This window comes from Excalfactoria chinensis, chromosome 2 (assembly GCF_039878825.1).
Source record: "Excalfactoria chinensis isolate bCotChi1 chromosome 2, bCotChi1.hap2, whole genome shotgun sequence".
NCBI classification, from domain to species: Eukaryota; Metazoa; Chordata; class Aves; order Galliformes; family Phasianidae; genus Excalfactoria; species Excalfactoria chinensis.
Genome location: NC_092826.1, coordinates 114,729,610 through 114,753,546, shown reverse-complemented (window position 1 = coordinate 114,753,546; position 23,937 = coordinate 114,729,610). Strand labels below are relative to the sequence as shown.

The 23,937-nt window shown below is 46.6% G+C and overlaps 1 protein-coding gene across 1 annotated transcript in view; it reads left to right on the top strand.

The window, feature by feature from the left end:
• Positions 1 to 3,155: 3,155 nt before the first annotated feature.
• The window catches only part of TRIM71 (tripartite motif containing 71), a 51,036-nt gene continuing 30,254 nt past the window's right edge, over positions 3,156 to 23,937 (top strand). Inside the window, exon 1 of the mRNA XM_072329635.1 lies at positions 3,156 to 4,028. Within this exon, the coding sequence (XP_072185736.1) occupies positions 3,156 to 4,028 (873 nt within the window). The remainder of the gene's footprint in view (positions 4,029 to 23,937) is intronic.

The window sequence follows — 23,937 nt, the reverse complement described above, 5'->3', positions numbered from 1 at the left end:
GAAACGCCTCAGCCGCCCACGGAAGCAGTGAGATTTCATTTATTTGGCACAGAGGAACAATGGCTGCTAACCAGGATAGCCATTGTTCTTTTGTTTTGGGAAACACAAAGTGTACATGTGCAGCACCAGCTTCCCAGGGAAAAATCACCCAAACAAGTTCTCATCCTGCTGTCTGCAAGGAACCTGCCATCTCACACCTCATCCGTCGCCCTCGTGCTGCTACTCACCCGCGTGCTGTTGGCTTACAAAATAAGTGAGGTACATTGGGGTCCCGCTCTGCCTGCGGGGAGCTGAGGGACTGATGGCTGGAGGTAATGGATTGAGCAGCACCGAGTCATTGCACTGAGCGTCCTTCTGGGGGTCTTCATAAGGAAAACAGAAATCCCCTCACAATCAGCAGAAACCTCAAAATGCTGCATTCCCTGCAGGGGGGGATGACAGGGGAGGAGGAGATGGGGGGGCACTGGGTGCTGGAGGGAGAAGGACAGAGGCACTTTGATTTAGCAAGATAGAGGTGCTATAACCTGAGGATGAGTGTCAAAGAATACGGACCCACAGGAGTGAGTGTCACCATGCTTGGAGATGTGCATCTGGGAGCTTCTGCTGGGTTCAAGTACTTCTGAATGCAGAAGATGAGGGTTTCAACCAAGGTAGGCATACATAAAGCATTCTCTTGGAAGTACAGCAGCCTAACCAGGTGCTTGTTGGTCTTGGAGTAGCCACTCCACAACACTGACTGCATCCTCTGGAGAAAGACAACTCCATGACACCGTAGTCCTCTGCCACAGCCACGTGCAGACCTGAGAAGGGGCTCAATGGTTTTTTACTCTCTGAAAGTCAGAGCCATGGTGGGCTTCACCTGCAACCTCTGATGTGAACACACAGATGTGTAACACAGAGAACACAGCCCACGGGCCCAATCCTTAACCAGTAGATCACACCCATTCCCAGCTGCATAAACTGCTGAGAGCTGTGACAACCGTTTGCGCTGCTTTACAACTCTACACACTCGGGCCACTCTGTGGACCTCTCCAGTGATGCCTCCACTCTGTGCCACGAGGACGCTGTGCTGATGAGCTTGGGCACCAGGCATCTGTGCTTGGAGATACTTTCAGCACAGATCCTTGCTGCTGCCTTCAATACCTGTCAGCGTGGGACAAAAGATGTTTTATTTTTGAGCAGACAGTTTCAGTGAGCACCCAGATATTTGCGTGCCCGAGGCCTGACCGGAGCAGCAGTACCACTCGGTACGTTCTAACAGCACGATTTCCTTTTCCCTATTTAGTTCTTACCCATCACCATCACCCCGCACGCGTTCGTTGTGAGCGCCTTTTGCTTCCCCCAGACCCGCCAACCCCCGCTCCCCGTCCCCCTCCCGCCGCCCCCGGCCCGCACCCCGCACGCTCGGGGTGCCGCAGCTCTCCGGGCGCTCGGAGCGTTCCCCGCAGGCTCCCGCTGCCCCGAGAGCGGCGGTTCGAGGGGACGGAGGCGAATCGCTGCCCATTCCGCCGCGTCGGAAGAAGGGCAGAGCCCGCCCCCGGCCCGATGCTTTCAAAGAGCGGCCCCGGCGCCGCATCTCCGAACGAAACGGGGGACGGCGCGGCTCGAAGCCCGTGCAGACGGGGGAGCCCCGGAGCGTCAGCCCCGCGCGGCGGCGGGCGGATGGGGGCAGGCCGAGCGGGAGGAGGGCGAATGTTTCCTGCCGCCGCCCCCCGGCCGCCCCCCGGGGCCGGGCGGAAGTCAGCCCGCGCCGTCGGAGCTTAAAAGGCTCCCGCACGCCGCGCCGCCCTAGTGCCGCGGCCGCAGCCGAGGCGGGCCCAGCGCTGCCCCGCGCCCCCCGCAGCCCGGGCCGGGCGGCACGGCCCGCACCGCCCCGCACCGCCCCGCCGCGATGGCTCTGCCTGGATCCCGCGCCGCCCGGGTCGCCGCCGCCTCCGCATCGGTGAGTGATGGCCGCAATTCGGCCGGGCCGGGCGGTGGGCTGAGGGCTGCCGGGGGGCAGGGCGGTGTGGGGGTCGCCGCGTCGCTCCCCTCCTCCCTCCCCCTCTTCGGGTTTTCTTCTAATTTTGTTTTCTCAATAAAACACCACGCGAAGAGGCGCGATGACAAAGGAAATGTGATCCCGGGCTCTGCAGGGGCTCGGAGCGAGGGAGAACCGGAGAGGAGGAGGAGGAGGAGGGGGCGAGCGAGGCGCTCTCGGATAGCATTGCACAGCGGCTTCAATTTGTGCGAGCGAATATAATCCACCCTCCATGAATAATGCAGGGCGGCCGGCGGGGACCTGCCGCCTTTCCTCTGTGCCCGGCACCGCGTGCGGGCAGCCGCGCTCGCAGGGAGGGAAGGAGCGCACAGGGCTCCGACCCCGGAGTCGCCCCCCCCCCCTTCCACCGCGTCCCGCCCGCGTGGGTCTCCGCCGCAGGGTGGGCGCCGCCTCCAGCCCCGGTCATGCGGCGGCAGAGAGGAGAGGGCGTCGGGGGCGGGGGGAGCCGGGGGGTTTCGGTGGGTCGGTGCCTCTCCTAGAGTCGCTCCGCGCCGCAAAAGCGGAGGGAGGAACTGAAACGAAATTTCTTGTTGCCCCCCGCCAAGCACAGGTTTAAAGGAAAAGAGAACACCACGCAACGTCCCACGAAGAGAGAGAGCAGAGGGAGGTAGAGCCCCGTCGCCGTCCGGCTCAGAGCGACCCGCGCAGCCCGGCACGGACGGAGCCGCTCCCCGCGCCGGGGGGGGCCCGGGCCGCCGGGCCCATGCGTTGGGCTCCGGGAGGAGGACGAGAGCCCGCGGCACGTCGTGAGCCTGCGGCCCCGAGGGGGAGATGAGAGCGCGGCGCTCGGGACGGAGCGCTCCGGACGCCGGCACCGTTCGTCTCACGCCGCGGGGAGCGGGCGCCGGGCGCTGAGCGCCGCGACACCGAAGCGCGGCCGGGCCGGGCGGCGGCCCCGGCTCCCGCAGCGCCGGATCGATGACGCCGCGTGCGCGGAGCCGGCCCCACGCTCCCGCCGGGCGGAGCGCCTGAGCGATGCCCGCGAGCCGGCGCTGAGCCCCCTCACCCCTGCACCGCTCTGAGCGCCGCTCTCCCCGCGCCGCTGCCCGCCCGGGCGGGGCCGCGCCGCCCTTTTCCCCCCCCCCCCCCCTTCCCCATCCCTCCCCCGCCGCCAATGGCTTCGTTCCCGGAGGCCGACTTCCAGGTGTGCCCGCTGTGCAAGGAGATGTGCGGCTCGCCCGCCCCGCTCTCCTCCAACTCGTCCACCTCGTCGTCCTCCTCGCAGACCTCGGGCTCCTCGGGGGGCGGCGGCTCTTCGTGCGGGGGCGCGGCGCGGCGGCTGCACGTCCTGCCCTGCCTGCACGCCTTCTGCCGCCAGTGCCTGGAGGCGCAGCGGCACCCCGCCGCGGGGGACGCGCTCAAGCTGCGCTGCCCCATCTGCGACCAGAAGGTGGTGATCTCGGAGCCCTCGGGCATGGACGCGCTGCCCTCCTCCAACTTCCTCCTCAGCAACCTGCTGGACGTCGTGGTGGTGGCGGCCGCCGCCGACGAGCAGAAGAACGGCCGCGCCGCCGGCTCCGGGCCCGCCGCCGGCTCCGGCGCGGGGGGCGGCGGGGCCAACAACCGCCACCACGGCCGCCCGCCGCCGCACCGCGCCGCCGCCGCCTCCTCGCCCGCCGCCGGCTCCGCCGCGCCCTCCGCCTCCTCGTCCTCCTCCTCGGGCGGCGGCGGCCCGGCGGCGCTTCTGCTGCGGCGGCCGCACAGTCGGCAGGGCGAGCCGCGCTGCAGCTCCTGCGACGAAGGCAACGCCGCCAGCTCGCGCTGCCTGGACTGCCAGGAGCACCTGTGCGACAACTGCGTGCGGGCGCACCAGCGCGTCCGCCTCACCAAGGACCACTTCATCGAGCGCTTCGCCGCCGGCCCCGCCGCCGCCTCCGCCGGCCCCGCCGCGCCGCTCGCCCTCAGCCCGCCCTACCCCGCCTCGCCCTACAACATCCTCTCCGTCTTCCCCGAGCGGGCCAGCTACTGCCAGCACCACGACGACGAGGTGAGTGCCGCCCGCCCAGCGCTGCGCCCCCTCTTCCCCCCCATCGCCCTCTGCGGGGCCCCGCGGGGCGGGAGGGAACCCGGCTGCCGTCGTGCGGAGAGGGGAAGGGAAGGCTGTGGGCCGTTAGTGGTGTCCCCCTGTGTTGGGTGCTGCGCGTACAGCGCGCCCGACGGGGGAAAATGGTTCAGTAGTGCAGAAGGATGGCTGCGTGGGGAGGGAAACTGCCCTGCTGGGAGCCGGAAAAGAATTAGAAGCGCTGGCCTGTGTCGGGCAGCTGCCCCGTGGCACAGAGGAGAGCTGCGCTGGCCACGCACGTGAGCGGCCGGCGTTGCGGTGGCCGTGCCGGGGAGCTTTCCTCCGCGCGATCCCGAGCGCTGGGTCGCCGAAGGGGCGGCCGCTGCTGAACCGCGCGTTGCAAGTGTTGCTAGTTTGGTTGGGACGTGGCTTCTCGCTGAGGTAATCTGAGACTCGGTTTTCCTCGGAAAGTGGAAATGGCTGTTCGCTGTCCCCCGTCTGCTCTGGAGATCCGACCGGGGCATGTTGCTGGAACCTTCCGGCACCTTTAGCGCGCTCTAAGCCCGTTTCCTCCCGGCGGAGGATGGCGTGGGACAGCCCCTCACAAACGCATGTGGTTATCTAACCTGGGGAAACGTGTGGATGCGCTCGGTTTGCACGGGTAGTGCCCGGCTCCTCCAGTCCTGTGCTACCCCGAACTTTCTGGAAAGCTCAGGAGGAGCTTTTCCTCTTCCCTAGGAGTTGCCGGTGGCCAAGGAGAGAAAGTACGAGTTGAGCAGATGCTGAGTATTCCCAGCACTGCTCTTGAAAAGGAGTAGCTGGGCCAGGAGCCCCAAGGTGTACTTTGTTGTAGACTTGCAGAAAGCCTCAAACCAGAGGGAAGGAAGATGTTCCCAACTGATGTAAACTGTACAGCTTCTCGAGAAGTGCAGACTTCTAAAGGAGACTCCAGACTTCCTATAAGAAAAAAAGAGCATGCTTATGTTTGTAGGCGATGCTTTCAAAGGCGTGCTTGGAGAAAAAGGGGTCCGTGTCTCTTAGGGTTGGTCTTGGATGTCCTTGTGTCCTGTAGACCGAGAAATTGTTTTAAAACAAGTGAGCGCTTTCAAGCCTTCAACCCCTGTTGAGAAAAGCTTTTATCTGCAAATTAATGATCTACTGCTGTTCTTGATTGGTGAGTTTTGGTGGTTCCTTAATGTGGGTGCGCCTGATTAGTGTTTGCAAGTATTTATTATTAACTCGAGGGGAAGCATTTGGGTGAGACTGTGACTGGAGAGAACTGTTTAATGCTGTAAATCTTTCTCGCTTTTGCTAAAAATGTGGGACAAGATGTACCGTTTTTGAGAAAGGATGGCTGCAAAACAGTGAGGGTTATTGCTTGTTTAATTCTAAGAATGCTATTTACAGCCTCATAAAAGGCATGATAATAGAAAGGCAGCCTTCCAGGAGAGTACTTAAGTGATACCCTAAACGCACTATTAGACAGCCAAACAATGCGAAGTCTAACCTAAAATGCACGGCTGAAATGGCAGCTTGGAACTTTAAAGTCCTTGTAGTTACTAATTGTGGCTCACAGTATGGAGCTGGACAAGCTGGTGACCGCATAGGATGTTTCTTCACCGTCCAGTGTCCCACAGGTAAGTTCAGGTGCAGGCAATGTCATGTGTAAGCTTATGGAGCAGTAGCTCTCAGCTGTAGATTTATGCTTCCCTAACATGCACCCTCCTCACCCTATGTGAGATAAGTTGCAGTGAGGTTGACCTTGATTCTGCCGTTTCTCTGGGTAAAAGCAGCTGGTTCCCTTATCTTCCTCCTCTGAACGTGACCTTCCAACATCACCGTTGCTTCCCACCTTTCAGTTCTAGTTTTGCCTGGTCTTGTTCCAAGTTGTCTAGTTCCCATACTTTTCCTCCAACACATCCCCATTTTGGAACGCCTGCAAGTGAAATAGGGAAGCAGCACTGTGGATGGCTGCTTCCTGGGTGTTCCAAGTCTCCAAGCTGGACAGCTGTTGGGCATTTGCAAGGCAATATCAGCATAGTCGTTCATCCTTTTAGTGTACAAAGGTGAGTGTTTCTGTTCTTTAGCAGGATATCAGCTGTGATCTCTGACTTGGTTCTGCTCTCATTTGAGCTCTTGAGTGCCTGCAGTCACTGGCAGCGTGGCAGACTGACTTACTGTAACAGTAGTATTAAAGAAAATGAAATCCTAGGCACTAGTTGCAGGGTGGATAGTGCCTGCAAATACTGCAGTGCTGCACAAAAGGAAAGGAAGTAAACCATGTTCCTGAAAAAATGCAAAAGCCGAACTTGCTATCTGTGTCATAAAGTTGCTCTTGGATCCCAGTCCAGTTGCTTAATGTGTGGAACCTCCCTGCCTGGTATAACGTGCTTTGGAAGCAGCCTGGAAAAGACCTGAGTTTGGTTGGATGTTACAGAGCTTTCTACAAAGGTAGCAATACTTCCTGCAGCAACTCGGGAATCGTCTTCCATGTGACGGTGTTTGTTATGTGGCTGGAGTTCTCAGTGTTGTAGTCGCAATAGAAGCCAGTAGAGCCTTCACTCTGAAGAGGATTCTAACTTAGTCTAATCCATAAGCGAATCAAATGTGCTGACTTCTGTCAGCATGCCTGATTGTCTCATATCTTGGAATGAAAGGTCACCTATTTCTTTTTATAGAGATGTCAATAAGTCTAGAAGCTAAGTTAGATGCTCAGAAAACGTTGGGATTGCTGCAGAATATTTGTTTAGGTGAAACTACCTGGATTCAAACGACTTCAGTGATGCAAAGAGTGGGAAGTGTAGAGTTCCTAGATCCAGTCAACTTAATGGTCTGTGACCCCATGGTTCTCATATATTTACAAGTTCCAGCTTGGGAGTGGTTTAGAGACCATGTAGCACCATAGCTTACCCTACTTCAAGAAAGGATTTTGAAATCCTTTTCCTTGGCCACACTGTTCTTTTTGCTTGCATCAGTTACAGCTTTGGTCAGGTTCTTTAATGATCAGCTTAATTCACAAACTCATTAGCGGTTTCTTATCGGATCAGTGATTCGAAATAGTTTTGTGGGGATATCGTTGCACTTAAGCAAGGCTGTCTGAAATTAGATAGCTATTTTGAATTATAGAGTTGAATATATTCCTAATTTGTCTCTAGATTAACAGGAAGAATTGCACTTATTGCTTTGCAGGCTGTAAAAGACAGTTTTTGTGTATGGCTAGAGGGAGGAATTCCAACAACTGCCAGTGCAACTCAAAGGTACTAGTCCTGGGTCATTGAATCAACATGGTAGCTCCTCTCAGCAGCCTGATTGTACAACAGGAGCAAGCTGTTTTAGTGTGTCATGACTGCTCAAAGGAGAGCATCTGTTCTCTTCCCACCAGCCTTGGTTCTTTGCATTCAGCAGATGACTCCATCATCTAGTTAAACCAGTTAACGTGGTAAATAAACTCTTCATGTAGCATTAGTGTACATTTACTTGAATCATGGGAGCCTGGTTAAAACTGAACTTCTCCAAGCAAAAAGGAGGAAGAAATTCTGGGAAGGAAGAGTAGGTTGGATATGGTTCCCTTTTGTGGTTTGCCATCATTGCCAAATGCTGAGCTTTCTATATGGCTCTCTCTGTGCTGTTCACCTTCACCCACCAGTTGCAGTATGTAATAGTTAACAGTAGTGCAGCTGCTGTGACTGCTTTAGCTTTGTAGGAGAACTTGCACATCAAGAGAATCTAGACAGATATGTAGTGCCCAGTGTACAGGGCAGTTGTGCAGGCTTTTTACACAGTGCTGTGCCCTTCATTTATCATTTTTGCCACGTCACTTCAGATAGCAAATGCATGTGACAGCATACAGTCTTAAGACAATATTTTGGGTTTAGCTTCTGACACTTTTCTGTTTTCCTGTTCAGTTTTCATCCCCGCTGAAAAAAACAGAACATTCTTAAGTTAATCCATTCATACATGGTCTATGTAATGTGGACCTAATATATTCTGAATGATGAAGGGCTTTAAAGGGTCTTAAGCTTTTGAATGTCCTTTGTGTTTGTTTGTTTTTTAACTTCCATGCAACATTCAGATACCTGTTACTAAGCAGGTCACTTCTTAAATTACCCTGCCTCACTTTCCTTTAAGTTGCGCTTTCCCCTCAGCAAGTGTTTAACTCCTGGCTCTTCCCTGTATGAAGAGATTATTCCTCAGCTGTTTTGTAAGAGGATGTTAACTTTACTGGGTGTGAAGCAGGACTTAGAATACCGTTCTGCACACAATCAACCTCTGTCCTCTTTTCCTCAAATACTCAAATCTCCTCAGCATTTGAGGAAAAAATATAGTGAAGCTTTTCCTGGCAATAATCTAATATCATTACACTCCTGGCCCATTTAAATGTCACTTCAGACAGTTTCCAGTAAGTAAATTGGAAGGAAGGAAGATGCCTTATCTACTTGAGGGGCTTTCATGAGCTGTTTTTAGTGGGACAGACTTTTCAGAAACCAACAGTATGAGTGCAGTAGAAGCTTGCATACAGACTGCATCATGGATTTCTGAGGTTATAATTGTGCAAGCAAGATAGGCATGGAGCTAGTCTGCTGCATACTGGAAAAAAATTCCCTTCAGTTTTATACTTGGAGACTTCATTGTTTCAGTAACATGGAGAGAAGGTCTGGCTGAACTTTATATCAGTTTAGAAAACAAGTCTTGTACCATACGTGGACTTGATCATTTCAGTTAATTCTTCAGAGCACATAAGCATGTGAACATGCCTGGTAGACCATGCTTCCTTAGAGGAAAACTACCTAGTTCCTCTGCTCTAAAGAAGGTACCATTCCTCTTTCAGTATTGTCTTGACCCCGTCTCTTCCTAGTTCTCCTCCCATGCTCCCTTCCTTCCTGCAGAGCTGTTGGTGTCTTTCATTCAGACAAAGAAACATGCGTTTAGGCTGTATTAACAATGCACTGGGTCTGAGACTAATGTTACCAGAGAGAAGAATCCGTAGAAGAGGTTTGTCTTCACCTGTAATCCGTTTTCAGCAGACCTATTAATATGATATTGGGTCATAAAAAATCTTAAGTATGTATTAAATAATTCTTAGAAATGTATTTATGTTGTAATTTTAAGTTTTAATTGAAATATAGAAATACTGAATGGGAATAGCTTAGCAATGCAGGGATTTTACTTAATGGTAGTAGATGTATGACCCTGATTCTAAAACCTCAAGGTGTATGTCCTTGTTCTACATGTTTTTGTATGTGGACTTGTCTGCAGCTCCTCCCACTGGAGGGCTGTGGGGCTGGGATGGGTGTCATCCTCTCACCTAAGGAGTTGTTTGTGCATCCCAAAACAAGTTCAGAATTCACAGGAATAGAACAAAGATGTAGTGAAGAATCACCGATACTATCTGACTGTCTTCTAATCTTTACAGTGCAGTACCACTTGCAGCACTTCTCTAGCTATGTTCATCTTCTTACCTCTCCCATCTTAACAGCAACAACCAAAAAACAACAAAGTATGTGGCTAAAATGGCAGTAGCCCTTGTTTCCTAAGTATAAGCCTAAGCTACTTCTTTCTCTTTTTACCAGCCCCCAACAAAATAAAGTTTAGTGATAGTTCCTATAGCTAATAGTCTCATTCCTGTATTACAAATGCTAAACAGCTTGGAATGCTCTAGTTCTTCAGCATGAGAAGGAGTAAAATATGGTACCCACAGATGAGGCTTATGAATGTATGTTCTGTGTTCTTCTGGGCTATATTTTACCTGTACATACAATACTCGTACTCGACAAGAATTCATTTGTAGTTGCATGTTCAGCAGCAAGGAATAAGAGTGAATTTTGAATATACAGCATGCATTTCTAATACCTCGGGTTGTGAGCAGTGGTAGGGTGATGTTCTCTCAGCAGATTTCCTACTTATGTAGGTGAATTATTATTTTTTTCTGAAGAGGCTAATTAATTCTTCACACGGAAACTTAAATTAGAAACTTCTCACTTAGTGATCCTGCTTGCTCAGCACCAGTGCAACAGAATAGCACCCTATTCTGGTGTATCTTTCAGCAGCAGGTAGGTAGGCATCCTGAGGTGGTCTTGTATTGCCAGAAGTGGCTGAAAATCACCTTTCAGGGTTGAATATTTAAAGTCTGGGGGCTAGTAAGGTATGCCATCAGTAATACAGTGAAAATAGTCTATATTAACCAAGGGAATGTGAAAAGTCTTATATCTGGGGGACAGATTAATACAGGCAGAGGCTGCCATCTTCCTCTAACAACCTCAGTCAGTCTTTCTTGTGTCGGTGACTATGGTATAATCCTCCTTAACTAAGGTGACACAGGTAACCACCAATGCTGGTCTCCTGCTAGTGCCCTCCAGGACTGTCAGATAGCAACTGCTGCCCTTGGATCTCTGGGCTCTGGGGGGAGGAGTGGGGTGAAACCTCTTTAGTGTGAGCTAAAGGTAATAACTAAACTTGAGTTGCATCATCTTCCCTTTAATGTTGGTTTCCTCGCATAAGCAAAATATTCAAAGGCATTTCATCAGGTTTGCTAAGCCTCGTCTCTTTCTAGTTGTTTGCAGGTATTATGTGCTCATCCCTCCCATATATTCTGTGGACAGGCAATGTTATAAATCACCATCTACTGTAAATATTTCCTTTCCCTAGGTTAGGTACTGTCAATGTATTTAACCACCAAATGACATGCTCAGATGGGTTAAAATGCTACTTGGGACTTCTGATTTGGATATGAATCTTACATGAGGTTATCAGGTGGTGGTTACAGCTTGTTGCTATATCTTACCCTTGTCCCAGGCTGTCTTGGGTTCTGTTTGTATACTTGGTTGTTTGCTGTCCAGAGTGGCACATGTGTGCCAGAAGACTACTGTTGTGTAGTTCTTTGTTCAGCTGGTATTGGTTAACAAAAGGCAAACTGTTATTAGGGGAAGATGTCGCTATCAAACTTAAAAATGCCCTCTTTACCCTTCATTTCAATGATTCTTGTTATGCATGCCATTCAAATTGTCAGTTAAATGACTTGAATCTTCAGTAAGCAAAGCTTGAAGGCCATCTGCATTGTTAGATGCCTTTAAGCTTTGTAATCCAGCCTAGTGCTGCATGGAGGAGCTATAGGATGCTGCAGCTCTCCAGTGGGAAGGCTGGTAGCTGGGATGTGAAAAGCTAGCCAGAACTAGTTGGTACTGGTCTGTCAACTGACAAGGTTACTATTCCTATTTTTCTGTAACCTTGACTAATACCATGTTGTGTGATTAAGGGGGAAGATAAATATCAGTAAGTTTCTAGGGTTCTTCTATCGCTGTATCTTTGTTTGGATGTCAACTACCAAACTCTAAAATGCTTTGTGTGCATGTATATGTGGGACAGTGAATCTGTTACTTTGAGGTAGAAGTCTGTAAGGGGACAACAAGAATCAACCTCAAGTTGTTTTTTTGTTGTTTTTTTTTGTTGTTTTTCCTTTAAAAAAGAAAAAACTTGCTGGTAAAGGGTTAAATTTCACCCCCCGCCCCCACTGCTATATATGGTGTGCCCAAAGGCACTGGAGATTTAATACATTGAAGTTGGAGCGTGAAGGGGGTCTGCGGGCTGCTAGACAAAGTCACTCAAATTTCAGGAATACTTGATCCATACAAGGATGTTACTTGAGAAAGGCATGACTACTCTGCAAGAAACTGGTTGCCAAATGAGCCAGCTGAGTGTGTCCCTGAGCACAAAGTTTCTCCGGCTACATGAGCAAACTGGAAACCCAGTTTTCTTTAATGATGACCGATAGAGTCATGTTAGCTATCTCCGTGCAGACAACAATGCCTATCTGTAGGGATAATGAAAGCTGTGCTTCTCAGCGAAGTGTGAGCAGGCTTTGGAAACTGTTATGCAGATAACTAAATTCTCTATTGAGTTATACTGAAATAACTGAATAAAAGACTGAACAAATGTCAGATATCATCCCCTGCATACGCTTACCACAGTAGAAACAGCTGCAACATGACAAAGGTGTCCCAGCACAATGCATTTGATGTTAACTTGTGCTGAAGGGCTTTGGGTGTTATGGGCAAACATTTTTTGTAGACAGAAGGGGGACTATTTATTTATTTTTAAAGCAGAGCAAGAGATACCAGACAGCGTTCTGGAATAGATAGTTTACTCTCTGAGAGAACAGCAAACCTTACAGAAGGATTGGCATCAAATGAGATATGAAAGAACTACTAGAACAGTGAGGTCCCAGTCTTCCCAGTGCTGTTCGTGCTCAATACAACAGCAACTGGGGAGGAATTATACCAGCTTTGTTTTCCCTCCTCCCTTTGGGAGTACTGAGGAAATGAACAGGGCTAGCCCTTAGCTTGAGATTACAAGTGGTGCTGGGTGACCATGTCCAAAAAGGTAATACCATGCCCTTCCTTAAAGTCTACTGCTTTCTCAATTGTAGATAATGCATATATTAGTTGACAGTACTGTTTTGTGGGAGCTCTTGCTCTTTTAGCATCACCTGTTTTCTCAAGGAGCCTGAACCTCTTAGCAGAACAGAAATAACATTTGACCCTTGAGCTTTCTGTTGCTGAAGCATGATTCCTTTACTTGAATTACACTGTGGCTGTAGGTGGTGGGATGGCTAGTACAGAGGTTAGTTAGTGGGCAGTCTGAGCAGGCTGCTATGAATAGAAACAGCTTTGGAGGGTCTTGAGCTGATTTTCTGCATATCTGGCATGCTGCTGGAAGGCCATCCGCTCCAAACCTCAAGCCACTCTTGAGATGTGCTTTTGTCAGGGAGAAGCAGCACACAGAATTGATACACTTGCTGTACATGTTCTAGACAGTTGTCATTTGTCAAAAATAAACATGATTTATCTTCATGTTATCTCGTTTTTGTATCTTACCAAAAAGTGGTTCACTAAGTACCTCTGAATCTGAACTCAGGAAGTAGAAGGTGTGTTCCTAAAGCCATTTTTAGGAAACATACCTCCTCTACTAAGTTACATTTGTACCAAGAGTAGGAAACCTCTCAACCATGTGCGCTTGAAAAGAGGGCACAGAGCAACCCCTCACTGAAGGGATTGCTGCAGTCTTAGGCAAAACAAGGTGACTGAATTACTGGGGTTTGGTTGCAAAGTGTCCAAACAACTATAGCCATGTATGTTTCTCCTTATTTAGCTCTCATTGACTTTTCTTAGAAGATAATCAGTTACCACCAAAGCATGACACCTTAAGAATGATCAGTATTGCCATCTTGCATTATTGTCATTAAAACAGCTGTTTTTGCAAATCATAATTTATGAAGACTTGAGTAGTTGGGTTCACTTAAACTTGTGGTGTCATTGTATGTACTCTCAGCCATGGATCAGATCTGGAGGCTTTTCTTTTCTTGACCACTTCCATGTCAGTTCTTTCGTTATTTCTCTATGCCTCTGAGCCAGTGAGGTGACAAGTAATATAATTACTGACAAGTTTACTGGTGTTCCTTACTTCATCTCTTGTCAGCAATGCCAAAAACCCTCTACACTGAGAGTAGAAATGGGAGAACCTTAGCCCTGATGTTTTGTACTGGAACATAAATTCACCATGAAGCATTCTTTCAGTTAGTAGCTTCACTTTGAAATATCAGCCCTTCTGTACTGTGCAGTGATGGCGTTTAATCTGTCTACAGAAAGGATCTTGATTTCTCTAGTTTTTAAACCACTTAATAGTTTCATTTTGACTCGGAAAACAATCTGAGTTTAGCATCTCTGTTCTGTAGATAGCAGCCCATCCATGAAACCTATGCTTAATGTCTGTGCATTCAGCAAAGAAGAGGGCTGCTGAGAAGTTCAAGCTAATGAAGCTACTCAGCAGTGTGGAGTTTGGGCTGAAGCTGCATTCATTCTGGGAATGAAGTGAATTGGTGTTTGGTATGCAGTTAACTGAGAAGCAGCCAGTTATCTCACATGGCACAGGTATCCCTTGGTCATCTGAATCAGTGCTTCCTCTACTTCAGCCTCTTCTAGTCAGTCTGTACATTCTCTATCTGATCTCTTTATGGCATAAAGCAACAGGGTGAGCTGGCTCACAGCTAGGAATAAAGAAGCAAATTGTCCAATGTTGAGTCAACCTGGCAGTGAATGTAAGAAAACATGACAGCTGAAAATGTGGTACAAAGGCAGGACAGAAAGTGCCAACTAAAGTTCCTTATCTCTTGCCCACACTTGCTCTCTTCTTCTTCCACAAATTACATTCTCTTCCACAAATCTAGAAACCCAAACACTGAAATGGAATTAAGGGACTCAAATACTTTAAATGAATTTCAATGGTCAGTTTGCTTTTAATTAGAAAGCATTCTTGTGTGTTAGTATTTCTTATTTCTAGATTCTGGTCATTGTCTAAACGTCATACATGTATTCACTAATATTTAGTGATATGCATTTGTGAATTTGCATTGATTTTATGCATTATCAGTATACTTTTACAGATACAATTCTATGTAGTATTTATGAGTATTTGACTAAGATTTGTTTTTTTCCCTTAAATGAAAGGTAAATTTGATATCTAATCTAAGAATAGTGTTTTGAGCCTGTGGCCTGTCAGAATTGCTGTTTGGTCTTCAGTGTGGATGGATGTTCCACGAGACGATAACAGAAAACTGTGCAACATATAGCTATAGGATAAATGATTCACTCAGTGTCCTTTCTAATTAAATTGTATCCTAACTGCGCATGGGAAAATCCTGAAGTGTGTCCTATTGCTTAACGCCTGTTTTCTAGCATGAATAATAGCAAAAACACGGTCTCCACTGAATGCATTTAGTACTTGAAATTTTATCTTCTAGAAGAGAGAGTGTTTTCATCTGTTTTTACTTTGAAGATTAAATTCCTTTTAGTGCCCTCTAAAGTGTAAATACAAAAGGAAACATTTCTCATAAGCTAGGGGGTAGATTAGAAAAAGGAAGTGTTTTATGTAAAAACAAACACCAAAACAAAGAATTGAGTATAGCGATACTTCCCAGCTGAGATGACTGTGCTATCCAAATATGCTATCAGCAGGTGAGAGAGGTTCAATGAAATGCTGTGCTGTCTTGGAAATGCCGCTTACTCTTCCAGGTATTTTCTAGCATAAGAAAAAATGGTTACTGTCCTCCAGAAATAATGGATATTTACGTATAGCTTGCCATAGAATGAAAATATGCTGTACTGAAGAGAGAATATACTTCTTATAATTCAGCTCTGGTTGTCAGTTCTGGGGAAATTCTGAGTGTTCTGACAAACTCGCTTTGAGGCATTGTACGTTATTGCTTATATTTTTCATAAGGAAATTTTAAGGTGTGAATGCATAAAGAAATAGTTGCTGCTTGTAGTAGGGGATTCTCGTATTAGAAATGCTGGCAATTTTCCAGTTGGTTTCTGTGGCATAGACTGGGCTTGATGGACAGCTATATAGGCCCTTGCCCTCATAGAATGGGAAATATCCAAGGTGGCTTCAATAGCTGTAGATCTAGTTACTTGTTCTGGATGTATATATTCAAGTGAAGAAGGAGCACGTGTGTCTTGGGTGATATGATGTGAAAAGATATAAAATACTACACATGTGGTCTAAGAAAGGAAACCTGTGTAACTCGGGCAAACTGCTTCCAGCAGCTTGCTAAGAGTGAATGGCTGTTGTTGAAACATACTTTCTACTAAATCAGTGAGAGTCCTGAATATCATGGTGTGGGTTGTTATTCTCCATTTCATATATGTTTCTTTCCAAGCAGGGGATAAATTCTTGCCAAATGTCTATGGTGTGGCTTTTATTCCCAGTACTATTAGATATGCGTAAGTGCTTTTGGAAAGAAAGATCTTTGTAAATCAAAGTTTAAACAAACCAAAAGAAGAATCAAAACCAACCAAATGAATTCTCAAAATACCCAGCTCTCATGCGGTCAAAGAAGCCACTTCTTGAAGTAAGCTGAGTTGTTTCATGTTTGATCCCATATGGAGTTACGGAGAGAAACCATTCCTTGAGTGCTTTTGTTAAATAAAGCTGTTGCCATGAATTAAGCAACACTGCCCTGGAATGTTTCTGATCATGGTCTTGCAGAGCTTGTGACCTTTGCACTGAACATGTGAACTGAAACTTCATCTTCCAATGTTCAATAACCATGTTAAGAATTTAGAGGTGAGGCAGCCTTGGGATTTCCTTAGGCTAGCTTAAATTCTGAGTGAAATTTAAGTACTGATTTATACAGTTCCTCTTCCTTTTTTTGTAACTAAGTCAGAAATGAAGAAGCTAAAATCAGAGTTCTATAAAACTGAGAATCCTTTGTCAAGTTAAACTGCCTTGACAACCTCTTAATTTAATGGCAGCTACTAAAACTTAAAATATTGCCACCTTGTCTAGGAGCATCCAATTACTATAAACCTGAATGTTTGCAGTAATATATTCCTACTGATACTTAAAAAAAAAGGGGGGGGGGATTTAAATTGGACAGCCTCTTCAGGCACTATGTCTCATTCTTGGTTTACTGCAGTGGGGAAGAAGAGCAGCTGAGAATTTGCATCTCCTATGCTCTGTCACAGTTTTTTAAGTAGCTGGACTTCCTACCCTACAAGAAAGCTATCAACCCTTCTTATCTTTCTTGTTTACTAGATAGAAACACTGTCATCTCTTGATCATCTTTGTTCTGACCTTTTAAAAATATATTCTAGTTTATTGCTATATTTTGAGATGACTTCTGAGTAATTGGGTGACTCTGTTGTCAAAGTCTTAATGTCATACTCTATAGACTTGAGACTTTTATATGGAATGTTATTCATTAACTAATCTTACCCAGGAATAAAAGGATGAGGGATTGGAACTTAATTGTAGCAACTCAACTTTCTGACCTGCCTCTGTGTGCATCTCTTAAAAACACTGGGCTAGGATGGCCTTGTGTTCTTGCTAAAATTAGATAACCAAATAATTTTAGCAGTAGTACTGGCATTTGAGAGTAATGATGTCTACATAGAATAGGGGGATTCAGTCTTCCTTTTCCCTAAAAAGGAACTGACAAAGTATTTCCCACTGCTCTTGTTTCCAATAAGGAATGTTGATCGATTCTGAATTGCTCAAAGATGGAGAAAGAGGGTCATGTTCTAATTATGTTTCTGAGAGCAGTTTCAGTGAAGCTGGCTTGAATTTCTAAATACAGTTCTAAATACGAGTATTGCCTGTGTTGTGTGAGGTTACAATTTATCCCTAATTCGTGAAAACTTCCCAAATAAGAGGAAAATTGCACTTCTATCCAAATTACTTAGTTGCTGTAGGCAGCCTTGTCTCTTCCCGTATGTGTCTCTCATGTTATGCTGACCACAAGTGTTTGGTTGTGGTGATCATTGATTCCTGAAAATGCATAGAAAAGGCTGACTTTGGCCCAGCCAGTCGTACCAAAACTGAAGCCAGGAAACCAACCTTGAGGATCATCCAATGCTTGTTAGACCTAACAAGCCAATCCAACTGAGTGCTGGGAAAACTTCTCAGTTGACAAAGTGAGGGAGAAGTCTTACATGCCACTTCTCCAAGGGCTATTCACACAGAAACTATCTGGTGCAGAGCAGTAACACCCATATCCCAGAGTGCAATCCCTACTTTCATGTAGAAGACTTTAGAGGCATGCAGAAACTTAAGGAAGAGACAAGGTGCTTAGAGAAAATGAGAAGATTGTGATTGTCGGGTTGTCTTCATTTGGAAGAAGTGGTAGAGTGTGATTGTCAGGTTGCTAAACATCCTGCCTTCCGTATTAGGAAATGGAATTGATTTCTTGGTATGCTACTTAATCTCTATGATGGAGAGAGTGGTGGGTACGTGTTTGCAGTGTCTGTTCAGAAATCGCATCTCAAAATCCTCTCCCAAATGTATTTAGTCTTCTTACACTCCCACCCATGTCAAGTATGTAATACAGGGGTGGGAGGTCATGGTGGAGGTTTGGCTTTGTTCTGTTGTATCCCTACTGTATGGAGTTAACAGAGATGAAACAGGAATAATTCCAAGTTCCTGTTCTGTGAATGAACTTTCAAGTCTAACTTTTGAGATGGCGGTGTTGGGGTATCTTGTGGGAGCTCATCAGCTTTATGGAGCAAAGCCTCAATAACTGACCTAAGAGAGATCAAGGATGAGCCTGGTTTTCTCTTCAATAGGGAGGGATGGTTTAGGCTTCCAGTCTGTGTTCCTGTGGCTCTTATTTCATGTCACTAATTTTTATTTATTTATTTATTTATTTATTTATTTATCCTGGGCTTAAAAAATAAAATAAAAAATCTTGTGTTACTACAATACAAACTAGAAAATAAGCTGTCTGCACACACTGTAGCCATAGCAAAAACTGTTTCACTGTGAAGGCTGCATGCATCTTTGCAGATTTTAGAGTAAGGAAATAAAAAAGGGTAAAGGATAAAAGTAAGTCTTAGAAAGCCTTTCTTCACATCTTGTCTTTCTGTAAACACCTAATAAGTCTTCTTCATAAACCTTAAGGTTTAGGAGAGCTCTGAAATTTCATTCTTGAATGGCAAAAGTCATCTGTCAGTCCCCAGTGTTCCTAAAATATTTGTACTTTTTGATAATGAAAAGGTATACGGTGTTTAGTTTTGATAGCATACGGAGTAAATGGGCATTATACAGAATAGTGTTGCCATGTTTTTAGTGGAACTGCTACTTATTGTATATATCCTTGCACCTTTCATATTGCTGAGTTAAGTCATATATATGAGCAGTACTAATTCTAAAGTGGAGGGTTGTTGAAAAGACGATTGGCTTAAAAATTAGCTTCCTAACAATGTTTGTCATAGTGGGATAAATTCTTTAGGATAAAATCTTAACTGGGTCGTTTTTGACTGGGGAAAAAAAAGACCACAGATCGGGACTGCTTGCAGCTATTATGATGGCTAACAATTCTGAGAACAAAAAACTACCTTAAGATTTTTTTCAGTCTTTTCTGACAGAGCTTAAAGAGTTTTTTAACATCTCAAAACATGTTTGACCTCCCCACCCTTAAGCCATTTTGACACTCTTTACCGTTGCATTTCAACAGGAAAGAAAGATCCTTTTTATAGCCAAATGGCTTCCTCTTCTCTTCTCCCTCTTTTCCCTTCCACCCCCCACCTCCCGAGTGCCTACATCTGTCTTGTTTAGATGGTCCTAAGGAAAAACAGCACAGAACGTGACCATGGGGTCAATAAAAATATATATTCCTTTTCATATTTGAAAGTAAGCCCTGTATGTTTCTGTCTGTTTCTCTAAAGTGTTTTAAAGTCAATCTTAGGGCTAGTAAGTATGCTTTCTCTTCCTTCACTATACAAAATACTCAAGCTGCAAAACAACGTAGTCTAACGAGTTAAGTGTGTTTGCAGGGCTCTTTCCCCTTCTACCACTTCCAGTTTGATGAAATAAAGTCTTTTTATAGGCCCTGTCTTTGAGTCAGCCATTGGGGAAAGCTTCAAAGAGGAGACTGGGATGCAATTTGAAGGTCTGCAGCTCCACAGAATGTTTGCACTAACAAAACATGCTTGTATTATATTGTATCGTATACTAACAAAACGTGCTTGTATTAAAAAGGACAAGACTTGGGGTCCGAGTACTGCTTGTTTTGTGGGAGTTGTGGTGTAAGAAAGATGGTGTCAAGAAAAGTCCTAAGTGGGGATGACGAAGGACAGCATAGTTGCTGTTTTGGGGAGTTCAGGATGAAGGCTGGGACTATGGCAACCTGTGGCTGTCAGGAATGGGACTGTAATCTTGGGGTGTGGGAGCTGTGTTTTGTACAGGTAATTGGCTGAGGCTTGGGGGAATGGGTAATGTGGCTTCATCATATTCACAGAATTTTGCTATAGTTAAAATTTATTTTTCTTGGGACAGTATCTTACATGTAAAATAGAAAATGATTATATCACAACCCGTGTGTTAGCTCTTCTGAGGGGCCAGCTTTTGAACAATGGTCACTATTGTGGAATATGAGCAAAGTATTTAAGGTTAGGAAATGCAGCCTAAATAGCATTGTCACAGAGCTGCTGCCCAACTACTTTGGTTCTCTAACTTTTGGGGAAACCACTGCTTATAGTGACTCCTGGATTTCATTTCCGTGTTTCCTCTAGTAAGTGCTTGAACTTTGGAATCTACTTTTCATGCTTTTGTGTGGGGAGGCAGAGTAAAATGGATGTTTGCACTGAACTCAGCACGTGTGCCGAGCTTCAGATTAACAATTATTTGGCTCTTTAACATCCTTGTATTTGGCTTGTTGAACCAGCTGTACAGGGCTGTCCCATGCATTGGCACACTAGGTGCAAAATGTCACCTGGTCAGCTCACAGGTGCTTTACCTTTCATCAGCCATGTGTGGCTGAAAAACAGCTTGTGATTCTGTGCAGTGATGTAACCTAACCTTGCTCTCTCTCAGGCTTCTTTCTTCAGCTTGCTTTTGTCAACAGAGACTGCCAACACTTGACCAGGATGTGTTTAAAGAGGCAATCTCTCTTAACGTGTGGTGCAGAATTTGTTGTAAATTAGTAGCTTGGGCCTAAACGTAGAAGGAATGTTTTCAGCATGTTCCGCCATGAAGATGTGAATAGGGAATTAGATTGAGAAGCAGGGAATTTGATAAATGAGTCAGTATCCTCTTGGCTTGGAGGAGATGAATCTCAACTTTATTCACCAATTTACCAACTGTGCCTGTGGAACTGGTGTGAGATTCACATGCTGTGTTTTGTCAGAACCAGGAGAACGAAAATAGAAGAGGGAGGGATAAGAGAGCGTAGATTAAAATGGCGTACGCAGCGCACTGCCTAGGCCCTGGCTTTCATTTTCAATTTAGTAAAATTGGTAAGTTGTTTGAGTGTCATTTACCAAGAGTGTGGTGCAGGGCCCAGTGTGTGTGCAGCCCCTGCTCCGGGGGTGGGAGGAGGGGCTCAGCACCCGGGGTGCTGGAGGAGTGGGCCCACCGGGTAAATGCCCTGTGCACACAAGTGGGCATGTGCTGGCACTAATGATGGCCTGTGTTGGAAAGCACGAGTCCGGATCTGCCACTTTTATTCCTAGTCGTTGAAGGCTGAGGTTTGACCTCCCCAGGCTGCCCCGAAACCTTCAGCTCCTCAAAATGGAGGCTGTTTGCTGATACAAAGGCAATCAGCAATGCTGCCGGAGGGCGTTCCCTCTCCACCACTTGGCTCCTTCGGGCTGTGGTTGTGCAGTGGCCAGAGCGAAGTGCGTGCTGTGGGGAGGAGGGGCGGCCCGGCCCCTCTTCAGCTGGCTGCTCGCACACTATCACTGCTCTAGGTGTAAAAAACTGTCTTCCCTTGTTATTCCCAGCAGACCGCACCAAACTGACTTGTGAACAGCCTTCAGGGTAGTTTTCAGCCCGTCGGTTCTCCAGTGGCACCAAGAAGATGCTAATGTTCATGTGAGGGAGTTGATAAGGAGCAGAAGGGCTGCAGCATGGGGTGCGTGGTCCTTAATAGGAGGGTCATGCCTTGAAGCAGTTGTGAAACCTCAGCTGTATATTTGCAAGCATAAACCTGTGGTGCTGTGCCGAGTGCTGCATCATGGAGCAGGCAACACTTCTTGTAAGTTAATGATCTTTGCGAAAGTAAAGCTGACTTCCTCTGACTGCTTCCTCATTGCAGTCCTAGGACCTTGCAGTGCTGATGATGCTAAAGGGGAGGAACAGAGATAATTACCAGCGGCTGAGAATCCCTCAGGGTTGCATTGCGTCTAACCACAGTACTAAATAACTATTTCTCAGAATAAACATTGAACCATGTGCACCTTCGCGTCCAAAGTTCTGCCTGCAGTGAAATTGCTTGGCCTTTTCCACAATTATACTATGCAGTTAACACAAGAGCAGTCTTTATCAAAGAGGCAGCTTTGGTCACAGTGTGAGCTGAACGCTGTCAGTGTTACAACTGAGATCTGTAATGGTGGGGTTTCCCCCCTGTAAATACTCTTTTAGAATGCAGCTATTATCACTTAAGTTGTGGTTCTTTGTCTTTCAGATTGGATGCTTTGCGTCTGGCACCACAGCTTTTCACCTGTCTTACAAATTCAGCTCTAGTTTTACTTTCTGATTCAGACGTTAATGAACAAATGTAACCTTGGGGGTAAGGGAGGAATATTCATGTACAGTGTAACTGGGACTTCTGTTCACTGTAAGGGTCTTTTGACCTGCTTATTAGTGGGGGCATTGTTCTGGTAAGCCATTCCAGGACCCATCCTGCCAGTCTTCTGCACAGGATTAATCATTTCCTCTTGACCTCCTGCTCTCTTTTCCTAACATGTTGCATTGATCAAAATCCTTAACTCGCAAGTTTGCTCCTGTTTTTTAAAAATGGGAGGAAAAAGGGGGGGTTGGGGGTGGAAGGAATGCAAAGAAATTAGATAGAATGGCTGCTGTTAACATTCTAAGGTGGTTTTTTTTCCTTTTTCTTTTTTTCTTCTCCTTCTTGACTCCTCCCTTCTTCCCCCAAGAAAAGAAATCCCTTCCTGGTCTGTATTAGCTCCAGATCTCAAGCATCTTTAGTGCCTGTTTCACTGGAATTACTTTTTTTTTTTTAAGCATGCAACTTCCTGCAAGATCAGTTTTGTTTCTAAAGGTCACAGTTAAGCTTTACCTAGCAGGGGCTTTCTGCTACTGATCTACCAGATTAGAGCACTGTATTCAACTTTTCCATCGTAGGTAAAGGCAGCATCGATAATACTGCATATAACTTTTTTTTTAATGTCAGTAGGGGAGGGTATTAATGAGGTCATATAGGGTACCTCCTAAGAGAACTCCATGTTTATTTTTGCTGACATCTGTTAGACCTTTAAGGGAGCTGTTGACGTTTCAGATACAAGAGTCTGCTGCCAGCCAGCCTTGATTATGTCAGTGTATGGGAGATTGGTAATCACAGCCTGAACCTCTGATTAATCAGCTGAGGCAAGTATGGGGTCAGCTGTGGGAGCACAGGTGAGAGTGATGTAGCTGTGCTCCCGGAAGGGGTGGAGCTTGACTCCATCCCCTCTGAGACCTCATTTAAGGGCTGACTCCCACTGGAGCAGTATCTCTTGGAGATCGCTCACCAGGGAGGACTGCCTCAGCTGCTTCGGTCAAGGCACCACCGTTGGTGAGTTTTCCCTTTACTCATTCACTTATATACCTTCTGTACATTTTGTTTCCATCTGTACATTTAAAACCAATACAGTCAGGAAGGAATACTTTGTTCACATCATCCAAGGGTCCCTTGGATGTCTCCCCTACTCCCTGCCTGATACTGGTGGCTGAACCAGAATTCCCAGGAGTAGTTTCTTTCGGATTCAAACTTCCAGCAGAGAGAGTTGTTTAGATTCACTGTCCAAAGTGTTAATGGCAGCCCTGAGGAGGGAACTAAGCTGGAGAAAACCAGCGGGGTTGAAACAAAGGCCTGCTTCTCATCATACCTGTATGTGCAGCTGCAGCTTCCCAGATAGTTTCTAGTCTTAGCTCTTGAGGTGAGGATCTCAGCCTTTGTTTTTCTTTAAGCAGGAGAGAAGGCAAGGTAGGATTTTACACTTCCTGGAAATAAATCACTTAACCTATGTTGTTTCTGCAAATAACGATGCCAGCTGATAAGTTGTTTTTATGTTCATGGCCTTGCAGATCAGAGAAGTACTAGGTGCCAGGGCCACTCCCAGGAGCACTTTGTGCTTCTCTAGGCTGCCTCCATTTGGTTCAGCCTTGGCACTCTGCTTTGTCTTCTCTAGGGAAATGGCTCCAGAAGGCTGGTTCATGGGACCAGCCAATGCAAACCTGAGCACACATTCCTGAGTGTCAGAAAGGACAGTGCTAGAAGTGGATCATGAGCTTAAAGTAACTTGATGTGGTTCTTCTATCAAAAATAGACTGGTCTCTGCTCTTCGTGAAACTGGAACTCACATGGAGCAAGAGGGACAGTGTAACTAGAAAGTCCATGGAGTCT